At 41.6% G+C, this 24388-nt stretch overlaps 1 protein-coding gene across 5 annotated transcripts in view; it reads left to right on the forward strand.

Moving 5' to 3' along the window:
• The window catches only part of AGPAT4 (1-acylglycerol-3-phosphate O-acyltransferase 4), an 83453-nt gene that overhangs the window by 34037 nt on the left and 25028 nt on the right, over positions 1–24388 (forward strand). For 4 of the 5 annotated variants that reach the window (XM_033011664.2, XM_033011667.2, XM_033011668.2 and 1 more), the window contains 3 exons: positions 9743–9912; positions 20923–21084; positions 22900–23053. In XM_033011664.2, coding sequence (XP_032867555.2) covers positions 9743–9912; positions 20923–21084; positions 22900–23053 — 486 coding nt within the window. The remainder of the gene's footprint in view (positions 1–9742; positions 9913–20922; positions 21085–22899; positions 23054–24388) is intronic. The other variant, XM_033011670.2, reaches the window with a different exon arrangement.

Raw genomic sequence — 24388 nt, forward strand, 5'->3', positions numbered from 1 at the left:
TTAATCATGAAGAGTGAATTCTTTATAGTTGTACTGGGCCTAGCTGGTAAGGATTTATTTTTTTTCTTAATTGCCTGTACAGTGCTGCGTTTAGGTAACTAAAGAGTGTTGATAACACACCAGTGTTTTTGTCTTTTTCCCACTCTGTCTGCTCCCCCAGCAAGTAGGTTGAGGCTGTATAAGAAGCTGGGAGGGAGTGCAACTGCAACAGCTGTCCAGAACTAGCCAAGGGCATATTCCATGCCATATAATGTCATGCTCAGCAATTAAAACTGAGGGGCGGGCTGTTTTTTGGAAGGGGGTCATTTGAGGCTGGCTGGGCATCAGACTACTTGTGGGAGGTGATTGCTTTTGCATCACTTCTTTTGGGATTTTTTCCCCCCCTTTCTTCTTCCTCTTTCCTTTGTTTATTAAACTGTCTTTAGATCAACCCATGAGTTTTCTTGCTTCTGCTCTTCATATTCTCTCCCCTGTCCAACTGGGGATGAGGGGAGTGAGCAAGTGGCTGTGTGGCACTTAGCTGCTGATCAAGGTTAACCCACAACAGCCCTTTGTCACATTGAGTTTGGGGCAACACAGCTCCGGAAGTGTTTGAAAAAGGGAAGAGAATAATCCAGGTATTTCTGAAAGCTGATTTTGCCATAAAACAAAGCAGGGTCAAAAGACTTTAATGAGAGAACCTGTTTTGGGGAATAATATGTCAAGATGGGCATTAAAACATCCCAGTCCTTGGGGGGTATAGAGGATCTGAGGCCCACAGCACCCCAAATTAAAAAGATATTAGCAACGTATGACAGGGATTGAGCTGCTTCAGAAATAGTTGGTACAGAAGCACAGCTCCTCCTAGCTCCTTGGCTTAGCTGCTGGCTGGGGTTAACCCATAACATATGTGTTTCTCAAATAATATGAAAAAAAAAAAAATCCCTTCCATAATCAAATGAAGTATGGGGATTTTCGACAGGCTTCTGGGTCTTATCCCAGTGGAATGAATTATCCATCCATTCTCCTACTCTCACTAAAATCCAAACTGACCTCACTTACTCATACTGTCTTTTCACAAAACGAAACATGGCCTCATTTATTGAGGAACAAGAAGCAAAAATCTACTTCAAAACTTAGGTTACAGTCCTGACTTGTGCTTCCATTCTGTCTCCCTCAGCCTTTTCTGTACTAGCAGGTGGATTCTTTTTTGGCCTGTACCATGCAGAAGTTTACAAATGTATCAGGTGTTTCTTTCTGACCTCTGAAATTGTGGTCAAAACTGGAAAAATCCTTTAACTGACTGTGACCATCTAGTGCCTCCTATGTTTAACAATATTTGTCATTCTTCTTGTATGAGTTTTTCACTTGTGTTTGCATCTGCAATTATTTGCCTTTTTTTTCCTCAGTCTGTATGTGCTGAAGTCCTGTACAAAGCTGATGCTTATTCTGAAAGTTTATTCTGTTATACTAGATTTTCAACTTCTACTCAGAGTAAGTTGCTCCTAGCCCTTCTAGTATACAGAAAGAGCTTGAAAAGAAACTGTAGACGTTCAAATACCTGTCATTGTCCATGCATCTGGTATTTTATAAAAGTTTGGGAGCAGATTTGTAACCATGCATAATTACTGGATTTGATTTTTTGAGTCTATCAATTTTAAGTTGGCACTTGCTTATGCTTAATATAGGTCACCCTGCTCTCATTTAAGCTTCTGTTTTGGCATTTAGACAGTGATCTGCCACCTAACCATCAAAATGAGAACTGGAATAACCTCATATGTACTGTTCATTCAAGCTGTCATTGCTGCAACAACTTCATCAGTGGAATGCAGAAGTTAGTCCTCGCGTACTCCCCTGGGTGAGGCATGGTGCAGGATCATACTTGATGAAGGATGTGTGGTGGATCAGGTGTTCTGCTTTGTTCCAGGGTGGGTCTGTGTGCCAGAGTATGGAAGTTGTTTGGTTGTCTCTTTAGAAATCAGTTGCTATGCAAGCCCAAGCTAAAATAATTGATAAGGATTATCAAATGCTCTATTACTGATCACTGCAGAACACTTAATACCTTCTTTTAAGTTGTTTCTCACCTATTCATTTCATGTTTCCTCTCTCATCACTCATCTTTTATACCTGTCAGTGCTTGTACAGATGAATGTACTAGACTTCCTGGTTTGTATACATCCAATACGGAATAATTTAATAAAAAGCATAATACAATATTCACAGAAACCTGACCTTAGCTACTGCTAGCTGGGATAAGATGCTTCCTTCAAGTAAGAACAGAGAAAAACTTTTCCTGATACTCCTCATGTACATTTCTTATTCAGGACAGCTGCTTCATAGTACAGAGCTCGCATAGCAGTTTGGACAGAACCACTGTGAGTGTGCTTCTCCAGAATGCCTTCTCATCTTAACGGGTCACCTCAGCAGGATTTATTATTGAAGTACATGCCAGAAACCTATGTTCACCTTCAAGAAGGTGATGTGTAGTGTATAAATGCTTTATTTTGAAATTCAGATTTTAGAAATAGTTGCATGTATATAGCAATTAAGATAGTGGATGATGCTGGTTGCTTAAGAGAGACAAAGTCTGTGCAAGCTGAAAGAGTAGGTGACTGCTGTTAAATCGATACCGACATCTGGAGCCTAACCTGCCCTTCTTGGGGTTGGTGGGAATTAATTGTGTGAAGTGCTCTTTGTTAGAGGACAGGAAGTAGTGTGACAGACAGTACCTGTCTGCATGAATACCAGGAGGCTGTAGTGTATCTGGTCTTTACTGTTTGGGATGATATTGTCTGATTGGCTGAAGACAGTTGGGATAGAGTTAAGAAAAATGAATAATATAAATTATTTACAGTCAAAATTATTGTTTCTATTAGACCAGTTGACATGCCTGGAAAACAGGAAAGTATTTGCGTGCAGAACGCCTTCTTCAGGCTTAAAAGAGAAATTTCAATCTTCAGGTTAAATTCAGATTGAGAAAAGTTGATTGAAGGTTAATTTAGCTATTCGTCCATTAACCTGTGAGAGGAAGAAGGGTTGGTAGCTATGGGTTTGGGGAGAGTAGGGATACAGGACAGAGAAAAACAGACAGTTGTCTGTAGAACACTGATTTTAGTTTTAGGTACGCAGCCATAATAGAGGTGACGGAAACATAACTTCATAATCATTCTTTCCAGCTATCTTCTGACTGCTTTTAATATATTATAGACGAAGCTTTCTTTGAGAGGAAGATATGAGCAGAAGTTCATATGACCAGAAGTTGCTCATGGAAAACATGGATGTGTGCTCAGGACAGATGTATGTTGTTCCTTCTTCTCAATTAACCTTCGCCTGTAAGAGCATCAGTAGCTTCTTCCCAAAAACTTCTTGGGGATCACTTGCTAGCTGGAGTTGGTAGCTTTTGGACTGTTTCGAGCTGTCACCTCCCTCATGCTGATAACTGATGCCCATGAAGAACTAAATGTTGAAGCCTTTATAATAAACCTCTAATGGTAGTCATCATCATCATCATTATAGAATGCTTTGGGTTGGAAGGGACCTTAAAGATCATGTAGTTCCAACCCCTCTGCAGTGGGCAGGGACACCTTCCACCAGACCAGGTTTCTCAAAGCCCCGTCCAGCCTGGCCTGGAACCCTTCCAGGGAGGGGGCAGCCACAGCTGCTCTGGGCACCCTGTGCCAGTGTCTCACCACCCTCACAGTCAAGAATTTCTTCCTTATATCTAATCTAAATCTACCCTCTTTCTGTTTAAAACCACTACCCTTCATCCTGTCACTGCACTCCCTGATAAGGAGTCCCTCCCCACCTTTCTTGTAGGCCCCCTTTAAGTACTGGAAGGCCACCATAAGGTTTCCCTGGAGCCTTCTCTTCTCCAGGCTGAACAACCCCAACTCTCTCAGCCTGTCCTCACAGGGGAGGTGGCTCCAGCCCCCTGCTTGTCTTCATGGCCTCCTCTGGATTCACTTGAGCAGGTCTGTGTCTTTTCTGGGCTGGGCGCCCCAGAGCTGGACACAGCACTCCAGGTGGGGTTTCATGAGAGCAGAGTAGACCGGGAGAATCACCTCCCTCAACCTGCTGGCCACACTTCTCTTGATGCAGCCCAGGACACGGTTGGCTTTCTGGGCTGTGAGCACACATTGCTGGCTCATAGTCAGTTTTCCACCCACTAATACCCCCAGGTCCTTCTCAGGGCTGCTCTCAATCCATTCATCGCCCAGCCTGTATTTAAGCTTGGGACCACCTCAACCCATGTGCAGGACCTTGCACTTGGCCTTCTTGAACTCCATGAGGTTTGCACAGGCCCACCTCTCAAGCCTGTCAAGGTCCCTCTGGGTGCCATCCCTTCTTCCCTCCAGTGTGTTGACCACACCACACAGCTTGGTGTCATCAGTGAACCTGCGGAGGGTGCATTCAATCCCACTGCCCATCATCTCCAACAAAGATGTTAAACAGCACTGGCTCCAACACCAACCCCTGAAGAATGCCACTCATCATTGCTTTCCACTTGGACATTGATCCATTGACTGCAACTCTTTGAGTGCGACTATCCAGCCAATTCCTTATTTACTGAGTGGTCCATCCATCAAAACCACGTCTCTCCAATTTAGAGACAAAGATGTCTTGCAGAAGAGTGTCAGATGCTTTGCACAAGTCCAGGTGGATGATGTCAGCTGCTCTTCCTTGTCCACCAGCGCTGTAACTGCCTTGAAGAAGGCCACCAAATTTGACAGGCATGATTTGCCTTTAGTGAAGCCATGTTGGCTGTCCCCAATCACCTCTTTGTTTTACATGTGCCCTAGCATAGTTTCCATGAGGATCCACTCCATGATTTTGCTGGGCACAGAGGAGAGACTGACTGGCCTATAGTTACCTGGGTCTTCTTTATTTCTCTTTTTAAAAATGGGGGTTATGTTACCCCTTTTCTGGTGAGTGGGAACTTCACTGGACTACCATCTCAAATACGATGGATAGAGACTTAACCACAGGTAGATGAAGTGGCTACGTGGATGTATCTCATCAGATCCCATTGACTTGTGCTCCTTCAGGTCCTTTAGATGTTCTCAAACCTGATCTTCTCCTGCAGTGGTTCTTTCTTCTCCCAGTCCTCACCTTTCCCTTCTGCATCTTGGGCAGTGTGGCTGAAGCCCTTTACTAGTGAAGACTGAGGCAAAAAATATGAGTACCTCAGCTTTCTCCATATCCCAGGTGACCAAATCTCCCTTTTCCTTCCAGAGAGGGCCCACATTTTCCCTAGTCTTTCTTTTATCACCAACATACCTGTAAAACCTTTTTTTGTTGCCCTTGATGTCTCTGGCCAGATTTAATTCTGTCAGGGGTTTAACCCTGCCTGTGTACACAGAAGGCTTTTGGGTAGTCCAGAGAAGATAATAGACTTGCTTTTCTTAGTTACCTGTAGACCTGACTCGTTCAATGGAAAATGTTGAAGAGGTGCAACTAGTAGGTGTAGTCTGAAAATTTGGAAAGGTAGTAAGTTATTACTGTAAGTCGTTCTTCCACAGACAGGCATGGACTTGACTACACTGCTGTCAGTCTGTCTTTAGTGATACTTTTTTCTTTTTTCTTTTTTTTTTTTTTTTTTTTTTTTTTTTAGAAAAAAAAAATGCTTTCCCCAGTCTTCTGTGCAAAGTACTCATTCATCATGCAATCATTTACCCAGTCTGGTCTTTGAAATGGCAGTCACAGCGTGCCCACTTCTCTTGCTTTTTATTTCTGTTGGAGAGTTTTTATTATATATTCCCATAATAATTTTCTAAGTTCTTTTTCTTGGTGTTGCCTTGAGACATAAATTAAAGAAAATGAAGAATGTCATAAAGAGCAACACAACTGTTTCTCTCTAAAACAGGTTAAGTACTTACTTGAGATCTTCAAATTATTGTATTTATTGAGTCAATATATAACTGTTTTTAGTTGCATTTTAAAATAGGCAGTTTATGTTTAATCTTGTAAGCAAGTGTTTCCATGGCTTGTCAAGAATAGTTAGCTAAAGGAATTACTAACAACTTCTGCAGAAGAACAGCGTTAACTTTAATAGCTCATTGGAAAACTTAGAGGTACAAAATAACAAGTCTCAGTAAACTTTATGTGTGTTTCCCTTCTTCCCTTAAATGTTTTTCATATAACTAGTTATAGTTCAGGTTAGTCTTAGAGGTGTTTTTAGTTCTGTAAGTGCAGGCACTGAGGCAGTTCAGACTTGTGCACTGAAGAGCTAGGAAGCAGTCTACTCTTTCAGGAGGTAGCTGTTCTGCAGGAGGCTGTTCTGTGTAGCAGGGTGAGAGGTTTTTTTTTTCCAGAAAGGTAGAAAACCTCAAAATTCTTAAGCAGAGTATCCGTATTAGCCATTTGAAGGTATGTTTTCTCCTTACCATCAGCCTCTCCTACAGCTAGTTGTAACATACTGCAAGGACTCTGCCTTCAAAGCAGGGATGAGAGATTTCAAACTGTCTTGTGCTTTCTCCTTCCTTTGCGTTAATTGTGTGGAAGTATCACTGGAGGAGTTACTTTACAAGGTAGGAACATCCATGATATGTGGGTGAATGTGAATTTACCAGCTCAGTTGTGACATTGAAACTCCAAAACATCATGAGAGGGAGTAGGGAGAAGCCTTTGAAATCTCAAACCATCCCTGTTTGGGAGCAAGAGATCTTTTTTTCCCCCAGTATAAATTGATTTTTAGTTATACAGTCTGACTGGTGTACAAAGAGGAGAAAACTTGCACTAATCATCTACACTGTGAAGGAGGAAAGGAGAGTGTGTATGAGGGACTTTGTGCTGCTGAGCCACCACAGTAAGTTGCTGGGTAATAAATTTCTGTGGCAGATTGTGGAAATAAGCTGGTGACATGATGCGAGAGTAGCTCAAACTGACACTACTAATCATTGCTTGAGAACCACAAAGACAAAGGAGGCTGAGAAGAAGGTAAAAGAAAGAGTGGGGAAGATGAGGGGAAGAAACATGTTAAGAACCTAAAGGCTGGCAGATGGTATTTATTGTATTTAATACAAAGGCGTTTGATGCCTGCTTTGTGTTTCTGCAGCAACTGCCTGAACTCATCAGTGACAAATGGGCAGGAGAGGTGAGAAATAGGGACCTATTTCTGCAGTATATATTCAAACAAAAATCCTGATTATGTGAAGCCTGAAGAATCAAACTACATATGGAAATATTTTTGTCTATACTTTGTTCGAATGTATTTGAGACTGAAAATATGTAACTGAAGAGCTCTATGCATGTGACACAACTGTATAGTGAGATTTGTGATGTGTTATTAGTTTTGTTCAAATTCCTTAGGAAAAGACAAAATAAAAATACACTTGAAGTGGGATGGCTTTGAAGTTGTTTTTTCCTCAGGTGAAGTTAGCTTTTCTTCTAGAGGGCCTCACAGTCATCATTTCTACTTGTTTGCTTTAGGCAATAGGTTTAATGGCAGATGTTTAAAAAAGAGAAATTCCTATTTGGCAGTTGTTTCTTCTCTTAGTTGGGTTCATAGTTAAGCAAAAGACAAGCTAATCCTGTCACTAGCTTCCTTTCTTTTCTGTGATTGTGTTCTGCCCCATGATATGACTGTAAATTCTGTAAAGATTTGAAAATTACAATGTAGTGGGTTTTTCCCAATTATTATTCAAATTTGCTGTGTTTTGGGGAGTGGAGGGCTTTCATTTCTAATACAAATCTAATAGAAAGCTACACCCTCGAAAAGATGTAAAACTGTGAATGTGTCACAGGGCAGCTCTTAGCAGGGGAAGTCTGGAAGCACACTTGTGTATCTCCACAGTGCATTTGCTGAGATGTTAACATCTTTGTCTTTTGTTGGGAAATAGGTTTCCAACCAGCGAAATCATTGTTTGGTTAACATATGGCAGTTTAGGTCTCCCTCCACATCTCTGATTATCGTTTTAATGCATTGCATTGATATGATAGCATGTATTGAATAGTATGTACTCTTGCCATGGTCGTAGTTACCTTCCCTTATAAGAAATAAGCAGGGGGACTGACAAGTGAATCATTTATCTGTACCATAAACATGGTTTTATCATGTTAAGGTATGTTATTTGAATAGAGATTGTCTATTAGCCTGGCTGTAACACTGTTAGATAAAATTCATACTTGTTCCTAATGTCTCTTCTCCAGTGTACAGCACAATGTCCTTCAAAAGCTTCAGGAAATTAATTTTGCTAACGATGGCTGCAAACGTAGACGACTTATTCCTAGCTGTTTTCTGGTTTTGATCACTAGTTGAGGCCAGTAGGGGACCTAAATTGAAAGGATTTCAGAAGTGTTTCAAAGACTGGCCTAGTTTTGATCTTCCCTGAGGTGAATGAAGCTCTTGGGCTCGACTAATGCCAGAAGAGCATCTCAGATATCTCATCCTTCCAGCAGAGACATTCACACGGCACAGATATGCTCTGAGAAGGAGGTACATTTCACTTTAGCAGAGAATAACCCCTCACATTAGACCTTTGCTTTGGTGCAGAAGTTTTGTGATAGCTTTGACAGGAAGCAAACGTGTCCCTTAACACCTCTTCTTTTCTGTCTTGACAGACAGATCACATTTAGTCCCATCATCCCTCCAGCGCAGGACATGGGTTGCTTGAGGAGGCTCCATGGAGCCTCCATTTTTCCGTCTGCATGGAGATAGAACTTTCCAAACTTGGCCTTATTGACTCACCTCAACTTCCCATGCCTCAGACTAAATAAAGGTTTGATTTGCAAGTATTGTAGTCAGGCTTATAGTTACAAGCAAAACAGCTACAAAGCTTACTTCTTGCCTGTGCTTGATAATGTGATAAGCAAATAGGAAAGTGAAAGCTGTATGATAGTCACTAGGAGACTGCTGAGAAACCACTCTCCAGCTTGTAAATACAACTGTGTTTTAAACAGCCCTCACTGTCCTACCAATCCTTCTATAATTTCTTACAGCTAGGTTTTGGGAACAAATCTAGGTGCAATCCAGAGTGATTCTGAGGTATTTAACAGTGAATTTCCTGTTTCCACACCCCTCCTCTGCCCCTCATTTGGTTCATCAGTTCATCAGCAGATAGTTATACTATAAAGAACTACTCTTGTCTCCGCATGTTTTGCTAGTCACCCACCTTGTCTTTGGTCTGGGGATGGATATTCTTCATCTAGTCTGAGCAACTGGCTTTGCTCTGGATGATTGATACACCCCTGTCAAATGTAGAATGCATCAGTTGTGGCAAGGCATATGACTGTTATTTCTGACAAGTTAGCAGGATGATGCATAAAGTGTACACATAACAGACCTGGTTCCAGGTGTCTTGTCCAAACTGTTTTCTGGTCTATAATTGTACAGTTTTTAGAGGAGCATGAGGACCTGTGTGTGTCAGGAATAGGTGTGTTTGTTTCTTCTACAAGCTTGTTAGGTTCTTAATGGAATTTTGTTGCACTATTGTAAATCATAAATGCTAATTTTACATGTATTTGGTAAAATAATTTGTAGCACTGAATTTGCAATTTTCAAATAAATTAAACTAATTTTTCTCAATATCACTGTGGAAAACTTCTATTCCCTCTTTCCATGCAATCTCCTTATTTCCCTTCTCTCCTCTGTTCCTGCCTTGCTGTACCAAGATGTGTCTCTGTGGTTTATGTTCAGCATGTCAACTTCATTATGCTCCTTTCTTTTCCATGTGCTGTTGAGGTGACTGATGCTTTTCAACACGTTACTAATTTTTGGCTTTGCATATACTATGTACTTTCATATATTTCTTGTTCTTTATTCCAGAAATGGTGATGTTGCTGGAATGGTGGTCAGGCACCGATTGCACCCTCTACACTGACCCAGAGAGTTACCACAAGTATGGGAAGGAGAATGCCATCGTAATCCTTAATCACAATTTTGAAATCGACTTCCTCTGTGGTTGGAACTTTTGTGAAAGATTTGGGGTCTTGGGGGTGAGTTTTGTTTAACATTTAAATCAAACTTCCTCTTCTTGCATGCAGAAAAAAAACAAAACAAATTATTTGTGTTTTTGAAAGTTAACAGATCTGTACTTGAATTTTACTCAACCACTCTCCAGAATTAGAGTGGTTGACCTGAAGCAATACAGTGTAAATGTATAGAATACTGAGACAGGATTACTTGGGCATTCACAGAAATTTTAAAAGCATTGCAGTTAAAGCTGATGAAGGAGATATTTTTTTAACCTGTGGAGGTCATTACAGTTGTTTCTCTTTGTGATAGGTAACTATTACAGTTCGTTGTGCTGCAGAAAGATGAGCTGTTCTGTGATTCTTTCCCAATAAACTGTAGAATCTGTTTTCTTTTTCTAGTGTAGTCTTACAAATCCACAGCTGGGGTTTGAATGATGTGGTCTCTGTCTCTCAGAATGAAAAAGCTGCCATCTCAAGTGAAGCAGTAACCAGGTTATAGCTAGTAAGAGATGGGGGAGGAATGAGTTTATCCATAGTAGAATACACTATTACATTAGGCTAGGAGTATGTGTGCATTTGTTTTCAGGGTTGTTTTTTCTTGTTTCCCCTGTCAGCTCATGAGGATGATTCAAGCACCCCTCCTAAACCAGCTTGACTTAATTCTGTGGTGGTGATGATATTCTCTACCTACAGGCGATTTAGATAAGAGTTCTTCCCTCCTAAGAAAGCAGACTACTACCTCATTTTGATGGTCTTCTGCAGCATCCTCTTCTAACTTTGCTGTTAGCCATCATCAAAAGTCCTGACCTTGGATTGTGTGTACCTATAAATTTTTGTGGCATTTTCTTTGGAGTGTGTATTTTCTGGACATTTAGGTACCGCTCCAGTCACTTTCAAATTATAATAATGTCAGTCTGCTTAAAAAACCAAAAAGGGGTCTTAAAACTGGAGGAAAATGAATCTAAGCATTACAGGCCCTGCGTATTACCAAAATGGCTGTTGACTCCTGATTACTGAGGAGCAATTCTACTGTCATGTCTAGAACTTGAATACAGAGCTGAAGGATAGCATGAGACAGCAGGAGGTGTTGGGAACCCTGTTCCTGGCAGGCAGATGTACGTGCCAAAAACATTCTCCCTCCCATGTGCTCATTATACAGTGGTGCTTTAGTATAGTCTATCTAATTCTGTAAGCCCAGTGCCTACAGTTCTCTAAATAAAGCTGTGTTTTAGAGGATCAGGTGCTTCTTCAGAAAGCACTATTGTAGAAAATTAAAGGATTATTTCTGTATAAACTAAAAGGGGCCTGTAAGGTCAAAAATCTCTTTGTTTTAAATTGGTGCTGTGTGGTTGTATTGAATCTCAGTAGCTTTAATCTGCCTTTTTTTTATAGTTTCCCAAAGTAATCAGGATTATGGTTTAATTTTTTTTATATTGTTCCCTACACATAAGACCACTATGTAGAAACATAAGTGTTGAACAGTTACTGTGCTGCACTAACTGAAAATAATTTTTCCTTTTTTTAGATACAGTTTTTACTTAGTTTGTATTTTTGCTAATCTTTGGATTCTTTTAGGAACTGATATTTGCTTTTATATATATATATATATATATTTTTTTTTTTAAACTATTTTAGTCTTGAGTAATGTACTGTGGTTTTACTTCCCAGAAACTGTTCCAGGAAGAAATAGTTCCCATGTGCTCTCATTTGCATAGATGTCTTTACACAGCAAAGCAGTGCATTTCCCTGTTGGGGCAACCAGTCAGGGTTCATCTTAAAGCAGATTAAAAAAAAAAAAAAAAAAAAACAAACACAAAAAAACCAACAACAACAACAAAAAAATGCCACACAATCAGTTTCTTGATTGGATTGTCTGTATTGGCATTCTGGTACCTGGCTTGGGGCAGTGTGTGAGTGGAGGAATGTGTAGGGATGGGGGGTGTAGCTCAGTTTGACTTTTTGCTGCCTTACACAAGTTTTCAGTGTGCAAAGCTTTGGGGTTTAGTGTGGTAGCACAATTAGGAATGCAAGAACCATTATGCTGAGGGCTGATGTTTGGGAGAAGGAGTTAAAAGGCAGGTGTCCAGAGAGATTTCTAAGTGATGTCCCAGCCTGCAGCATTTTGTGGCTCAGGGACTTTGTGAGCCAGTGGGGTTTTATATTTAATGCTGTTTAATTTTATACTCTGTGAAGTTTCTGTGCAAACATCAGGTATCTACCAACATCTTACTGAGCTGATCTTGTGTCCACTGCTGCTGAAAAGGAAATCTTGCACGTGCCATCAGATCTCCAGCATCTGTTCTGGTGTTTGTCTGCCCTGTTTTGGCATGTTTCAGACACCCCTTCTCATTCTCCTGCCTTAACTAATCCAGTGAACAAGGGAGAGATGACTGAGGAGAAGGAAGAGGGGGGAGGTGAAGACAATTTAGAGCTGAAGGACTTGGAACTGATCCTGCTTAGCTGCAGCAGGCAGACAGGATGGCTTTGTTGTGACATCCAGCTGTACCTTGCAGCCCTGGCAGACAACAGTAGTGCTCTTAACAGTGTCACAAGCATGTGTCCAAACTCTCAATATCTTACAGCTTGAACTTTTAATAAATTAAGCCATTGAATGCTTTAAGTTTTTGCTCATTTAAAAACAAACTTGAACTTCCTTAGACCTGTCTTGCCCCTTCTGGCCCTAAAGAAAAAAGTCTTTCCTCTTTGATTTTAATCATGATATGAAAACTGCCCCTCCTGGTCTTACTTGCAGCATTCAGTCTGTGCATTGTTCTGTTCTTTTTGTCTCTCTTCTCCTGTACTGGCTTTCTCCTTTCTCTTTATAGCTGAATTGCCATAGTCCCAATAGCTTTATAATGCTTTATCAGTGTGGTTTTGTTTTTATCCATGTGGTTTTAGGTTTTTTGCAGTTTGCGGGGTTGGGGGGGTGTAGGGTGTATGGAGTGGGGGTGGCATAGTCTTTTGCACGTTCTTGTTATGTTTGTGAATCTGAGTCCTCTTCTAATGACTCAGTTCTTGTACTTGGATGGCATGAGGTTCTCTGCTTTCATTAAAGTTTCTAAATGGCTGTCGAAGAAAATATAGCAAAAAGAACCAAAGAAGTTGCTAAGAATTTGAGAAGGGGGTGTGTGGGGGGGTGGAGACAGAGACAATTCTAACGTTTATTTTACCTTTTAATTTTTTTCTTTAATGTTATACTTTTGGACCACCCATTGGAAGTGCTAAGAGGTGCTGAATTGAAAGTGCTAAGTGAGGGCTGAAGATCCATTACTTTATGATGTAGGAGAAAACCACATGACAAAGCAGTTCTGTGCTTACTTTCACTCTTGCAAGTTATTGTAGCTGCTGAGATTGTCTTACTAGCTGCAGTTGATCTCTATGCAGCTGAAGTTACTGACGTGTAATTGTTTGCGGCACCAAACCTTAGAAGTTTTTTGGTTGTTGGAAATTGTAAAGTTTGATTCCTTCTTCTAAAAACTAGAAGTTGAGGGGGATTTCAGGCAAACCTGTGTTCAGACCAAATTATTAATCACTTATATCTGTATTCCAGTTGTGGGTTTTTTTGTGAAGCGATCTTCCTGTTTTGTTTTCAGTCCTTGGCCCTTGTCAGCCACATGTACCTACCTTCTTGTGCTGCCAGACCTCAGTGATGTTTGCAGGAGGGAGGGAGTATAGGGGTGCTTGATGCCAAGTCAACATGGTGCCGTGGATGTCCACAGGGATAGCAGAGTCCTGACTCCTCCTGACACAGAGGTGGCTGCAACAAGCTGTGAGAGAAGGAGGAGCTGCACTGCCAGCTTGGCTTTCTGTAGAGTTGGAAACAGCATGGCCCGGACAGGACAGAGCTTTGTCCACACCCATGTTTCGTAATAGAAGGCAGGGTGTTTGTTATGATCCTGAGCCAGGGCAAATGTGGTGGTTGTGTTGTGTTTGCTTTGCTTTTCCACCCTATGCTGGTGCAGTGGCTGGGAGAAATGTCGACACTGGTGTCTCTGTGTTGCTGTGTGGTGTAGAGATGTGGTCTTGGTGACAGGTCCCTGCACTTTGCCATGCCCTTCACTTTTCCTGCCTGCAACATTCCAGTCCTAGGAATTAACTTCTTAATGGTGGTCAGCCTAGCTACCGTATCATCATTTAAACACATAAGTAGCATTTAGTTTCTTCAAGGTGTGTGCTAAGCAACCCTTTAAAAACAGACCCACTGGACACCAGAACTTGAAATTAGGACATAGGCATGTACTGAGGAGGGAGGTGTTATTCAGGACTTATGTCAAAAGCACACTAATACTCTTCCTGCTAGGATTCACTGTACCCTTCTGCTTCATTGCTTGATCTGAACAAGCAGTGATAAAATAGCTTTTTTAGTAATTTTAGTAACCCTTTTTCTGAGATGAAGTAATTTCTATTAGCAAAAATTGCCTGTACTTTAAAGGTAAACCTTCTGGTTTATCTGTTCATCTTCTTGTGTCTTGAGTTTCAAGTTACTAATGCTGGTGGTCTTTCTATCTTCACAAAACATAAACATTATTCTGAGTGTCTTATTCCATTGGCATCAAAATATGTGCATTTCAAAAAGAGGCTGTAGTTGTTTATTCCTTGGCAGGGTAGATAAGGAAGAAAATCATTATGAAAAACTAGCTGTTAACCGTCTTGCTTGGTTTCCCATAAAAGGTCCTTTGGTCTGCCATCTCAGTGGATGTAGGGGATGGAGATCCATATGTCAGCAAAGATGCAAGGGTTATTGATGTGTTAGAAACCACAGAAGTGCCTGAAAATGCTCACGTAGGAATTAGGGCTTCTTCCCCCCAAAAGTGGCAGGATCAATAGCCTGACTGAAGTGCATCTACACCACTGCCCGCAGCATGGGCAGCAAACAGGAGGAGCTGGAAGCCACTGTGCAGCGGGAAAATGAGATAGTTGAAATTGCAGAAACATGGTGGGATGATTCGCACAACTGGAGAGCTGTAATGGATGGTTATAAACTCTTTAGAAGGGACAGGCAAGGAAGGAGAGGTGGTGAGGTAGCCCTGTATGTTAGGAAGTGTTTTGTTTGTCTAGAGCTTGATGATGGTGATGAGAGGGTTGAATCTCTGGGTAAGAATTGGGGGAAAGGCCAACAAGGCAGATACTGTGGTGGGAGTCTGTTACATACCACCCAACCAGGATGAAAAGGCAGATGTCATATTCTATAAGCAGCTGGGAGAAGTCTCAGAATTGCTAGCCCTTGTTTTTGTGGGGGGACTTCAGTTGACCAGATGTCTGCTGGAAATACAATACAGTGGGGAGGAAACAGTCCAGGAGGTTCCTGGAGTGTGTGGAAGGTAACTTCCTGACACAACTGGTGAGTGAGCCAACTAGGGAAGGTGCCCTGCTGAACCTTGTTGTTTGTGAACAGGGACGGACTTGTGGGTGATGTGATGGTTGGACACTGGGCATAGCAGTCATGATAGAGTTTTTGATCCTCAGAGAAGTAAGGAAGGGCGTTAGCAGAACTGCCACCTTGGAATTCCAGAGGTCAGACTTTGGCCTGTTTAGCAGCCTGGTTGATAGAGTCCCTTGAGAGGCAGTCCTGAAGGACAGAAGGGTCCAGGAAGTCTGGCTATTCTTCAAGAAAATCTTAAAGGTGCAAGAGCAGGTTCTCATCATGTGACAAAAGACAGGCCACCAGGGAAGAAGACTGGCCTGGCTGAACAGAGAGCTTTGTCTACAACTCAGGAAAAATAAAAGACTTTGTGATCTTTGGAAGAAAAGGCAGGCAACTCACAAGGACAGCAAGGATGTTACGAGGTTATGCAGGGAGAAAGTTAGAAGGGCCAAAGCCCACCTAGAACTTAACATGGCTACTGCCAAAAAAGACAATAAAAAAATGTTTCTGTAAATACTTTATCAACAAAAGGAGGTCTAAGGAGACTCTCCATCCTTTATTGGATGTGGGAGGAAACATAATGACAAAGGATGAGGAAAAAGCTGAGGTACTTAATGCTTTCTTTGCCTCAGTCTTTAATAGTAAGACCAGTTGTTCTTGGGGTAACCAGCCCCCTGAACTAGAAGACAGGGATGGAGAGCAGGAAGAAGCCCCCATAATCCAAGGGGAAATGGTTAGTGACCTGCTACACCACTTAGACACACATGAGTCTATAGGGCTGGATGGGATCCACCCAAGGATACTGAGGGAGCTGGCAGAAGTGCTCGTCAAGCCACCTTGAGTCATTTATCGGCAGTCCTGTCTAGCTGGAGAAGTCCTAGTCAACTGGAGGTTAGCAAATTTGACACCTATCTACAAGAAGGGCCAGAAGGAGGATCTGTGAAACTACAGGCCTGTCAGTCTGACCTTGGTGCCAGGAAGGTTATGGAGCAGATCATCTTGAGTGCTATCATGCAGCACGTACAGGCCAACCAAGTGATCAGGCCCAGTCAGCATGGGTTTATGAGAGGCAGGACCTTCTTGACTGACCTGATCCCCTTTTATGACAAAGTGACTTGCTCAGTAGATGAGGGAAAGGCTGTGGATGTTGTCTACCTCAACTTCAGTAAATTCTTTGACACCATTTCCCACAGCATTCTCCTGGAGAAACTGTCTGCTCATGGCCTGAACAGGTGTACTCTTCACTGGGTTAAAAACTGGCTAGATGGCTGAGCCCTAAGAGTTGTGGTGAATGGAGTTAAATCGGGTTGGTGGCCAGCCACAAGTGGTGTTCCCCAGGGCTCAGTATTGGGGCCAGTTCTGTTTAGTATCATAATCGACGATCTGGACAAGGGGATCAAATGCACCCTCAGTGGGTTTGCAGATAACCCTAAGTTGGATGGGAGTATTGATTTGCTTATGGGTAGGAAGGCTCTACAGAGGGATCTGGACAGGCTGGATCAATGGGCTGAGGCCAATTGTATGGGATTTAACAAAGCTCAGTGCTGGGTCCTGCATTTGGGTCACAACAACTCCAGGCAATTGCTGGGCAGAAAAGGACCTGGGGCTGTTGATCGACAGCTGGATGAATATGAGCCAGCAGTGTGCCCAGGTGGCCAAGAAGGCCAATAGCATCCTGGCTTGTTTCAGAAATAGTCTGGCCAGCAGGACTGGGGAAGTGATTGACTCCCTTTGCTTGGCACTGGTGAGGCCACACCTCAAATCCTGTGATCAGTTTTGGGCCGCTCACTACAAGAAAGACATTGAGGTGCTGGAGCGTGACTGAAGAAGGGCAATGAAGGTTCTAGAGCACAAGTCTTATGAGGAGTGGCTGAGAGAACTGGGGTTGTTTAGTCTGGAGGAAAGGAGTCTGAGGGAAGACCTTATTGCTCTCTACAGCTACCTGAGAGGAGGTTGTAGTGAGGTGGGTGTTGGTCTCTTCTCCCAAGTAGCAAGTGATAGAATGGGAGAAAATAGCCTCAAGTTGTGCCAGGGGACGTTTAGATTAGATGTTAGGGAAAATTTATTCACCAAAAGGGTTGTCAAGCACTGAAACAGGCTGCCCAGGGAAGTGGTTGAGTCGCTATCCCTGGAGGTATTTAAAAAGACATGTAGATGTGGTGCTTAGGGACATGGGTTAGAGGTGGACTTGGCAGTTTTAGGTTAACAGTTGGACTCCATGATCTTAAAGGTCTTTTCCAACCTAAATGATTCTGTGATTATAAATTATGTAATTGTTCATGCAGGCAGCCAAAACTACATTATTATTTTTATTTAACACAACATCTTAGCACATGCTTGGGCATACATCATCTAAAATACTGCTGTGTTACCTTTCCAACATGGAAAAGTTTTATTCAATATGAAGCATTAGAAATCAGGAGCCTAACTAAATTTCTGGAATGATAGCTTTGAGGAATTAAAGCAACATATCTTTATAGATTGATGTCCTAGAGAGTATAATATGGAGGAGTGCTGTATTTCAAAAGTAGAGCAAACAAATTCATCAAAAGTATGTCAATGCTGAGGGCAGCCTGAAGAGTGAATAATTTAGGAAGCAAATTGCTGCTGCTGCTGGTTTGCAGCTACAGTGAATTTGTTCTGAAACTGTGAAACAAATTCTGTTAGACATCCTCAACTTGCAGTTTGATTTCATTATGTTTATTGCATTCTGTGATCAAGAGGTGTTGAATAACTGAGGCTGGACATATAAATCAAGATTTTCTTTCTGTGGCAGCATAGCTGTGCAAATGCATCTGAAGTAAGCTTGTAAAAATACTTTTTTTTAATGTGATTTTTTTGCAGTCATTCACAAAATGAGAACTTCATGGGTATTTCCATCCAAAAAGACTTGGTCAAAAGAAATTAATCTGGATTAAAATGCTATTACTGTAGATAAATTGTCCCCATCCAGTAGTAATTTCATTAAACATCTGTTAGAATTACACTGTTCTGAGCACTGAAAATGTTTGACTTCCTTCAAGAAGGCAGCTTACATGGAATAAATAAGTACTTTTAAATGAAATCTATTCTTTTGAACAAGCTGAATTTGAAGGTTAGAGGTGGCTGTCACATATTTATCAAAGAACTTTGGTAAAGGAAATGTTAGTGGCCAAAGTCAACTAGAGCTGCATTTTCCCCCTCAGGTATTTACTCAGGAGCTGTGCATGAGTAGACAACTGAAACAGAATAGATTGTAGCTCTAGTTATTGTAAGAGAGATGGTAGCTTCTGAGGGGAGGCCTAATGTATTCCTCCCACACAAGAGCAGTCTTGCCAGTATAATGTACTGAGGAGTTTCCATTCTCTAATGAATTTTGTGTCATTAGCCTTCCTTCTACTCCTAGGATAGAAGGGGCGCACAAAATAGTGTAAGGTGATTTAGTTTCTTTTTATGTGCATCTATGGAGTCGTACTCTCACGTGTCTAAAAGAGCACTTTTAAATTTTAAAAATGCGTCAGCAGAGAAAACGTGTAAGAACATGCCCAGGGGAAGAATTCAAACATCTGTTCTGCTTTTGTGGTTATACCTGTGCTATGTGACACCTTAGCTCACAACATAATTTCTTTGTTTCACCGGGGGTGGGAGTGGAGGAAATGATGGCAACTTCTGTCCTGCCCCTTGTTTAACTCGTACGCTTCTAAAAATATGCAAAACATTAGAAAATAGCAATGCTGAAATACTTAGCATTGCTTGCTTTTTGGACTAGGATTCCTGTGTTTTAAAATGTGGGAGGGAGGACTACTAGATGGTATTTTCTGACTCTGTGCTCTGGAGGTCTTGTGCATTCTATGCGGAGCACACTTAACATTTGTTTATGGTAGGTCTTATGATATTGAACACTTAACTGCAAATAAACTTTAAGAGCATGTTGTTTTCTTCTATTTTTTGGGGGTGACACTGTTGCTGTTGGCCTCATTGTGCAGTGGCTTGTGCTAGTCTGTGGCTGATGGCTGCGCAGGTTGTGGCTGTGGTGGGCAGTAGTTCCCTAAGGTTTTAGCCCTCCCTGGTCAGCTAGAAACACTTTGCATCTGTGGGGATTTCTTGGGACAAAGCCTCGGCTCAGCTGTCTTCCTCAGGCATGTACAGGGGAGAGGAATGGAAGACCATCTGAACTACTCCATGTGCTCTGTATGGAAGCTATACTGTACATGGCCTGCAACAGAAAATGCTCTTTGGAGGCTTTTAAAGCTGTATGCTAGAACTATTTACATTTGCCTTGGAAATAAGAAAATTACTTGTATTAAGAGTAACTGAGAAAAGGAAAGACAATAGTGTGGGAAAATTGGAGAGCTAAGGTAAGGGATGAGAGGAGAGCCTATTTCTCTGTGGCCAGTTTGGGGAGCTGGAAGAGGAGGCTGGGCTCAGCGTTGCTGCTGCCATGCAGCAGGGGCTAACAGCCAACATGGCTTGAAACTGAAACGGCAAAAACTATGCCTAATCCTATGGCTGCTCCTTGTGGGAGAGCTGGGTTTGGAGTCCTGATCTGGGCCCACCACTGAAATTCTTGAGTGATCAGGAGGAAGCATTTTAATACAGTGTTAAGTCATCTTACAGAGATGGTTCCTGTGTTCTTAGAAATGGAATTGTCTGACGTCCTCTTCTGCTCCGCTTCTGTGTAACAGTTGCTGCTGAAGCTATGTGATGTGCACTTGCCTTCCAGTCTTAGGAGCTTTTAGATAGCTTAATTATTTAAGCTATTTTCCTTCTCAAGGAAGGAGAGCAGATGAGAGAAATGAGCTGAGATAAAGAATTAGGTCAGGTCTATTCCCCTAGTAACCAAATGAACAGCACTGACCAAAAAATTAGATAATTCCTGTTGATTGTAATCTCTATCATTAAATAACTCCTGCTAGTCAAATGTGTTGTCCTGGGACCCATCTGCAGAGCACTTTGTTGGGGTGGCTTATAGTGATATCATGGATAGGAATTGGACAGGAACAGTACTTTTTTATTATTATTATTTTTTTTACTCCAAATGCATGCTTTGAAGAGAAGTTCACTAGTGTATTTCTGCCCTTCCATATACCTAAACACAAATAAAGTGGTTTTATTGCTGCTGTTGTTTCTAGTGTTGTTTAAGGTTTGTTCCAGTGGTAAATCATGTATATGCATCAATATATTGTTGTGCAACAATGACTGTGTGACTACTGCTCATTCAGAATGGGTTTTTTTGGGGGCATGGTGAGATGTCCTAGCTTTGGGGAGAAGTATAGCTGCAAGATATCTTAAAGGAGCTTGAATTGCTGCTGTTCAGGGTCTGATTGAATTAAGAATTCCATTTTATTTGGTTTGGATCTTTTGCATGGATTCCTCAGTGTTTGAAGGAGTGAGTTTGGCGTTTCAGGGTTTGGATAGGATAGACACCCACACACTCCCACACCCCCCAGCCACCCACACCCCATTTAATTCTGGAAGTCTTCTTTCATTCAGATATCTGAGATTAGATCTGACTCTTCTGTGGTATGAGAAAAACTTATTTTTCTTTGTTTTGCTTTTACACTGGTGTTAAAAACAGGGGATATTCAATATGAATCAATGTATTAGTGTCTAACTGTGCATGTGTCATACCCACAGAGAACTCTAAGTGGTATAACTGTTTTGCTTGCTTTGACTCTGTCTTGCAGAGTTCCAAAGTGCTTGCAAAGAAGGAGCTCTCCTACATGCCTATCATTGGCTGGATGTGGTATTTCCTAGAGATAGTCTTCTGCAAGCGTAAGTGGGAGGAAGATCGGAAAACAGTCATGCAGAAGTTGCTGAATCTCCGGGACTACCCTGAAAACTTTTGGGTGAGTGATGACTAAGAAGTGGAGCGCGAGGTGCTGTAGTGCTTGGGAGGGGGTGAAGGGCATAGACACTGTGTGGTAGCTGCCAGGTTGCCCCTGAGAATTTTGATTCATGAGCTTCCTGGCAGTATCAGGAGGGTATTCTCCAAGAATTGAATTCCCTCTTAAATTTCCCATGTAATGGTCTGTCTTGCCTGTTTTCTTCCTCTGTAGTATGGAGCCCTACAGATGTTAATGGCAAAATTACCTGCACTGTGATCCATTTAATAAACTTTATGGTCTGCTAAATACAAGAGCTGGAGTGGGGTAGATGAAGGGATTCATGGCAGTGTAACAGATGCATGTGGTGATGTGTTTTTTGTTTTTTGTTTTTTTTTTTTTTTTTTAATTGTCATTGATTTAAATGAGTGGTAAGCTATCGAAACTAAGCTCTGTGCTTGGATAATGATTAAATGACATCCAGGAAGGAGGCTGTGTAGCAAAGGGACAATTCTTGGGTTCTAATTCTAGTCTCTCAGGGATTTGCGTGTGCTCTGTAACTCTTTAAAAGTGTTGACTGCCTTTCTGTACGCCTAGGCAGTCTAGCTCTAATTGGTGGGCACAGACCACCACCATCCTTTATATACTGCTATAGAGGGATTACTAAAAAGGAGCTATACTTGTAGTAAGGGAGATGCAGTTTTTGATGTACACCTGGGGTTATTGTAGTGTGGAGTTTTAATTTGCCTTTGTATGGTGACATAATGTCAAAAGGCACAGCAGTAGCACCTTGGAAGGTAGGAAGACGGGATGCTAAGTGGGCTGGAAGGATTTTTCTCATCAGTTTCTATGTTTCGTCTAACTGTTTAACATTATGCATGTGATACATGAGTAGAAGAGCTCTTAGATGAGCAGGAACAGAAGATGGCTGCTTGGCTAGTTTTCTTCAGTCTCCCTATCTTTGTTGGCTAAATTTTTGCTGTGGGTTATGAGGACTTAGCTCGTGCAATTTGTCAGTGCTTTCTGATGTGTTAGCTTGCATTCAGGCTTGTCAGGAAGCAGATGGGTAAGTGGTAAATCTCCAAAGATCTGTCTGCTCTCCCCTACCTGCCAGTGGCAAAATTGTAATCGTTCGTGTCTGAGCCCTTTCAGTGTATAGTTCATAAAGGGATGAGGCTTTCCGTTGTTTTGCATCTACTGTCTTACATGTTATTGGCCCAGTTATTGGCATCAGTTACTGTCTGAAGTTGTCCACAGTCCTCATGCCATCGCAAAAGCAAGTGGGTTGGAGTGAGGGGAAGCAAGCTGGGCACTGAAGCATTTCCTAGAAATGCGTTTGGTTTAGACACTTATCCAAGTTTTAGATACCATGACACTTGGAGAACTTGCCACCTGTGAGAGCTTTGCAACAGGAGGTGTTTTGAGTGTGTTTTAACATCTTGTTAGAGATTGACTCGTTTAGAGAAATCAAGTCATTCTGATAGCAAGTAGCAGAGGAGATATTAAAGCCTAAAGGCTAGAGTTCAAACCAGAGGATGGTAAGTTGGATGTGTGGGGGTAATTGAGAGGGTTTGGTTTTGTTTGTTTGGTTTGGGTTTTTTGTTTTGTTTGATGTTTTGTTTGGTGTTTTGTGTGTATGTGTGTGTTCCTTTTATTTTTTTTATTTTTTTTTTTTTTTACTCTAGGGCAATTATATTACCTCAATGTGTATGTGGCTACACGTGTCCCTGCTAGCAGTGTTCATTTGGGCTGTATTGGTGGGAATTAGAGAGCCTTTTGGTCAGACAGATGTAGAAAACTTGAGCCTGCTGTCTAACTGTAGTTCTCTCTTGGTTTTAGTTCCTGATTCATTGCGAGGGCACAAGGTTTACAGAACAGAAGCACCAGATTAGCATGCAGGTAGCTGAAGCCAAGGGCCTGCCCAAGCTCAGGTATCACCTGCTGCCACGAACGAAAGGATTTGCTGTCACCGTGCAGTGTTTGAGAAATGTAGGTAAGGAAAGTCACAAGGAACAATGCTAAATGTTTATTTCATCTAACTGCTGTCACTTTGCCATGCTCTTCTTTTCCCTGTAACACGTGTCTTAGCAGAAAAGCCGTGGGATCTTTTCTGACCTTTCTTCCACTAGCCTGTGAAAATTAAGATTAGGGTTTGCTAACAAAGTCCTGGGGCAACATGGTTATTTTTTTTTGTTTGTTTTGTTTTCTGTTAGTGTGAGTCAATTGGGGGATCTCAAGTTGCATGTTTCATACCTATGGCCAAAGAATAATATTTCTTAGTATTCACTAAACAATCCTATTTTAGATGAAGCAAATAGATCACTAGAGAATCTGAGGCAGTGTGTCTTAAATATTTTCTTGTGGTAAATATCTGCCTCGAATAACACCCTTTTTAAGTCAGAAAAATATTCTGCTTTAAATTTCTATATAGATTTACTTTTTAGAGTTTCTTTGTGGAGCTGAGGAATGGAAGTAGACCTTGACTGAAGATACGTGTAGGTGAAATTTATAAATAAATTATTTCTACATTACAGAACATGTATTTCTTTGTTAATGTTGTTCTTAACTCCCCACCCCCCAGTTATTTTTGGTTATTTGCATTTGCCAAATTTGAAGGGACATCAGTAAGAATATGGGACACATGCCTTTGAAGTGATTTTTGACTAATACAATCCATCAAAGTCTCCTGTCCTGTACTTCATGGGCAAAGGAAAGACAGTGCTAAGTAGCCATAGTGCTACAGCATCTTTGGGGTTTGGTAGATTTGTGTGTTGTTAGAAGGTTGATATGTAAGAAAGACAAAGTGATTAGTGGTTTAGAAGAAAATGTTCTAGCTTGGCTGAAGTTAATGCCAAAACTTCTTTTGTCTTTGAAGACATGTTTTCATGTGGCATATCTGGGATAGCTGCTGTAAAAAAAGCTTTGCAGTCAGCTGTCTTGCTATCTGTCATGTTCCTTCTACATATCCTCTTACAAGTCAGGTAGATGATATCATTGTTGCAGCTTGTCAGGCATCCACGGCTTCCCACCCCCAAAATGGATAGCATAGCTCGGATCTTTTCTGATATGGGAAGAAGCTGGATACTGCACGTAACTTACATCAACTCCCTTAAGGGCACAGTTTAATTTTTCCCTTTTGAATATGAGTGACTGTTTTGACAATGGGGGAGGGGGGAGGGGTAGACTTGAGGCACTGAAGAAGAGCTGAGTTAGAACTCTGTGACCTCCAATGCCCTGATCTGGGACAGGTTAGTTTGGTGGTGATTTTGTTATTTTCACTACTCTGTGTGAAGCAAACAAGACATGATATGATTGTGGACAGGTAGCT

The sequence above is a fragment of the Tyto alba genome, unplaced genomic scaffold (genome assembly GCF_018691265.1).
Source record: "Tyto alba isolate M040663 unplaced genomic scaffold, T.alba_DEE_v4.0 Super-Scaffold_22, whole genome shotgun sequence".
NCBI lineage: Eukaryota > Metazoa > Chordata > Aves > Strigiformes > Tytonidae > Tyto > Tyto alba.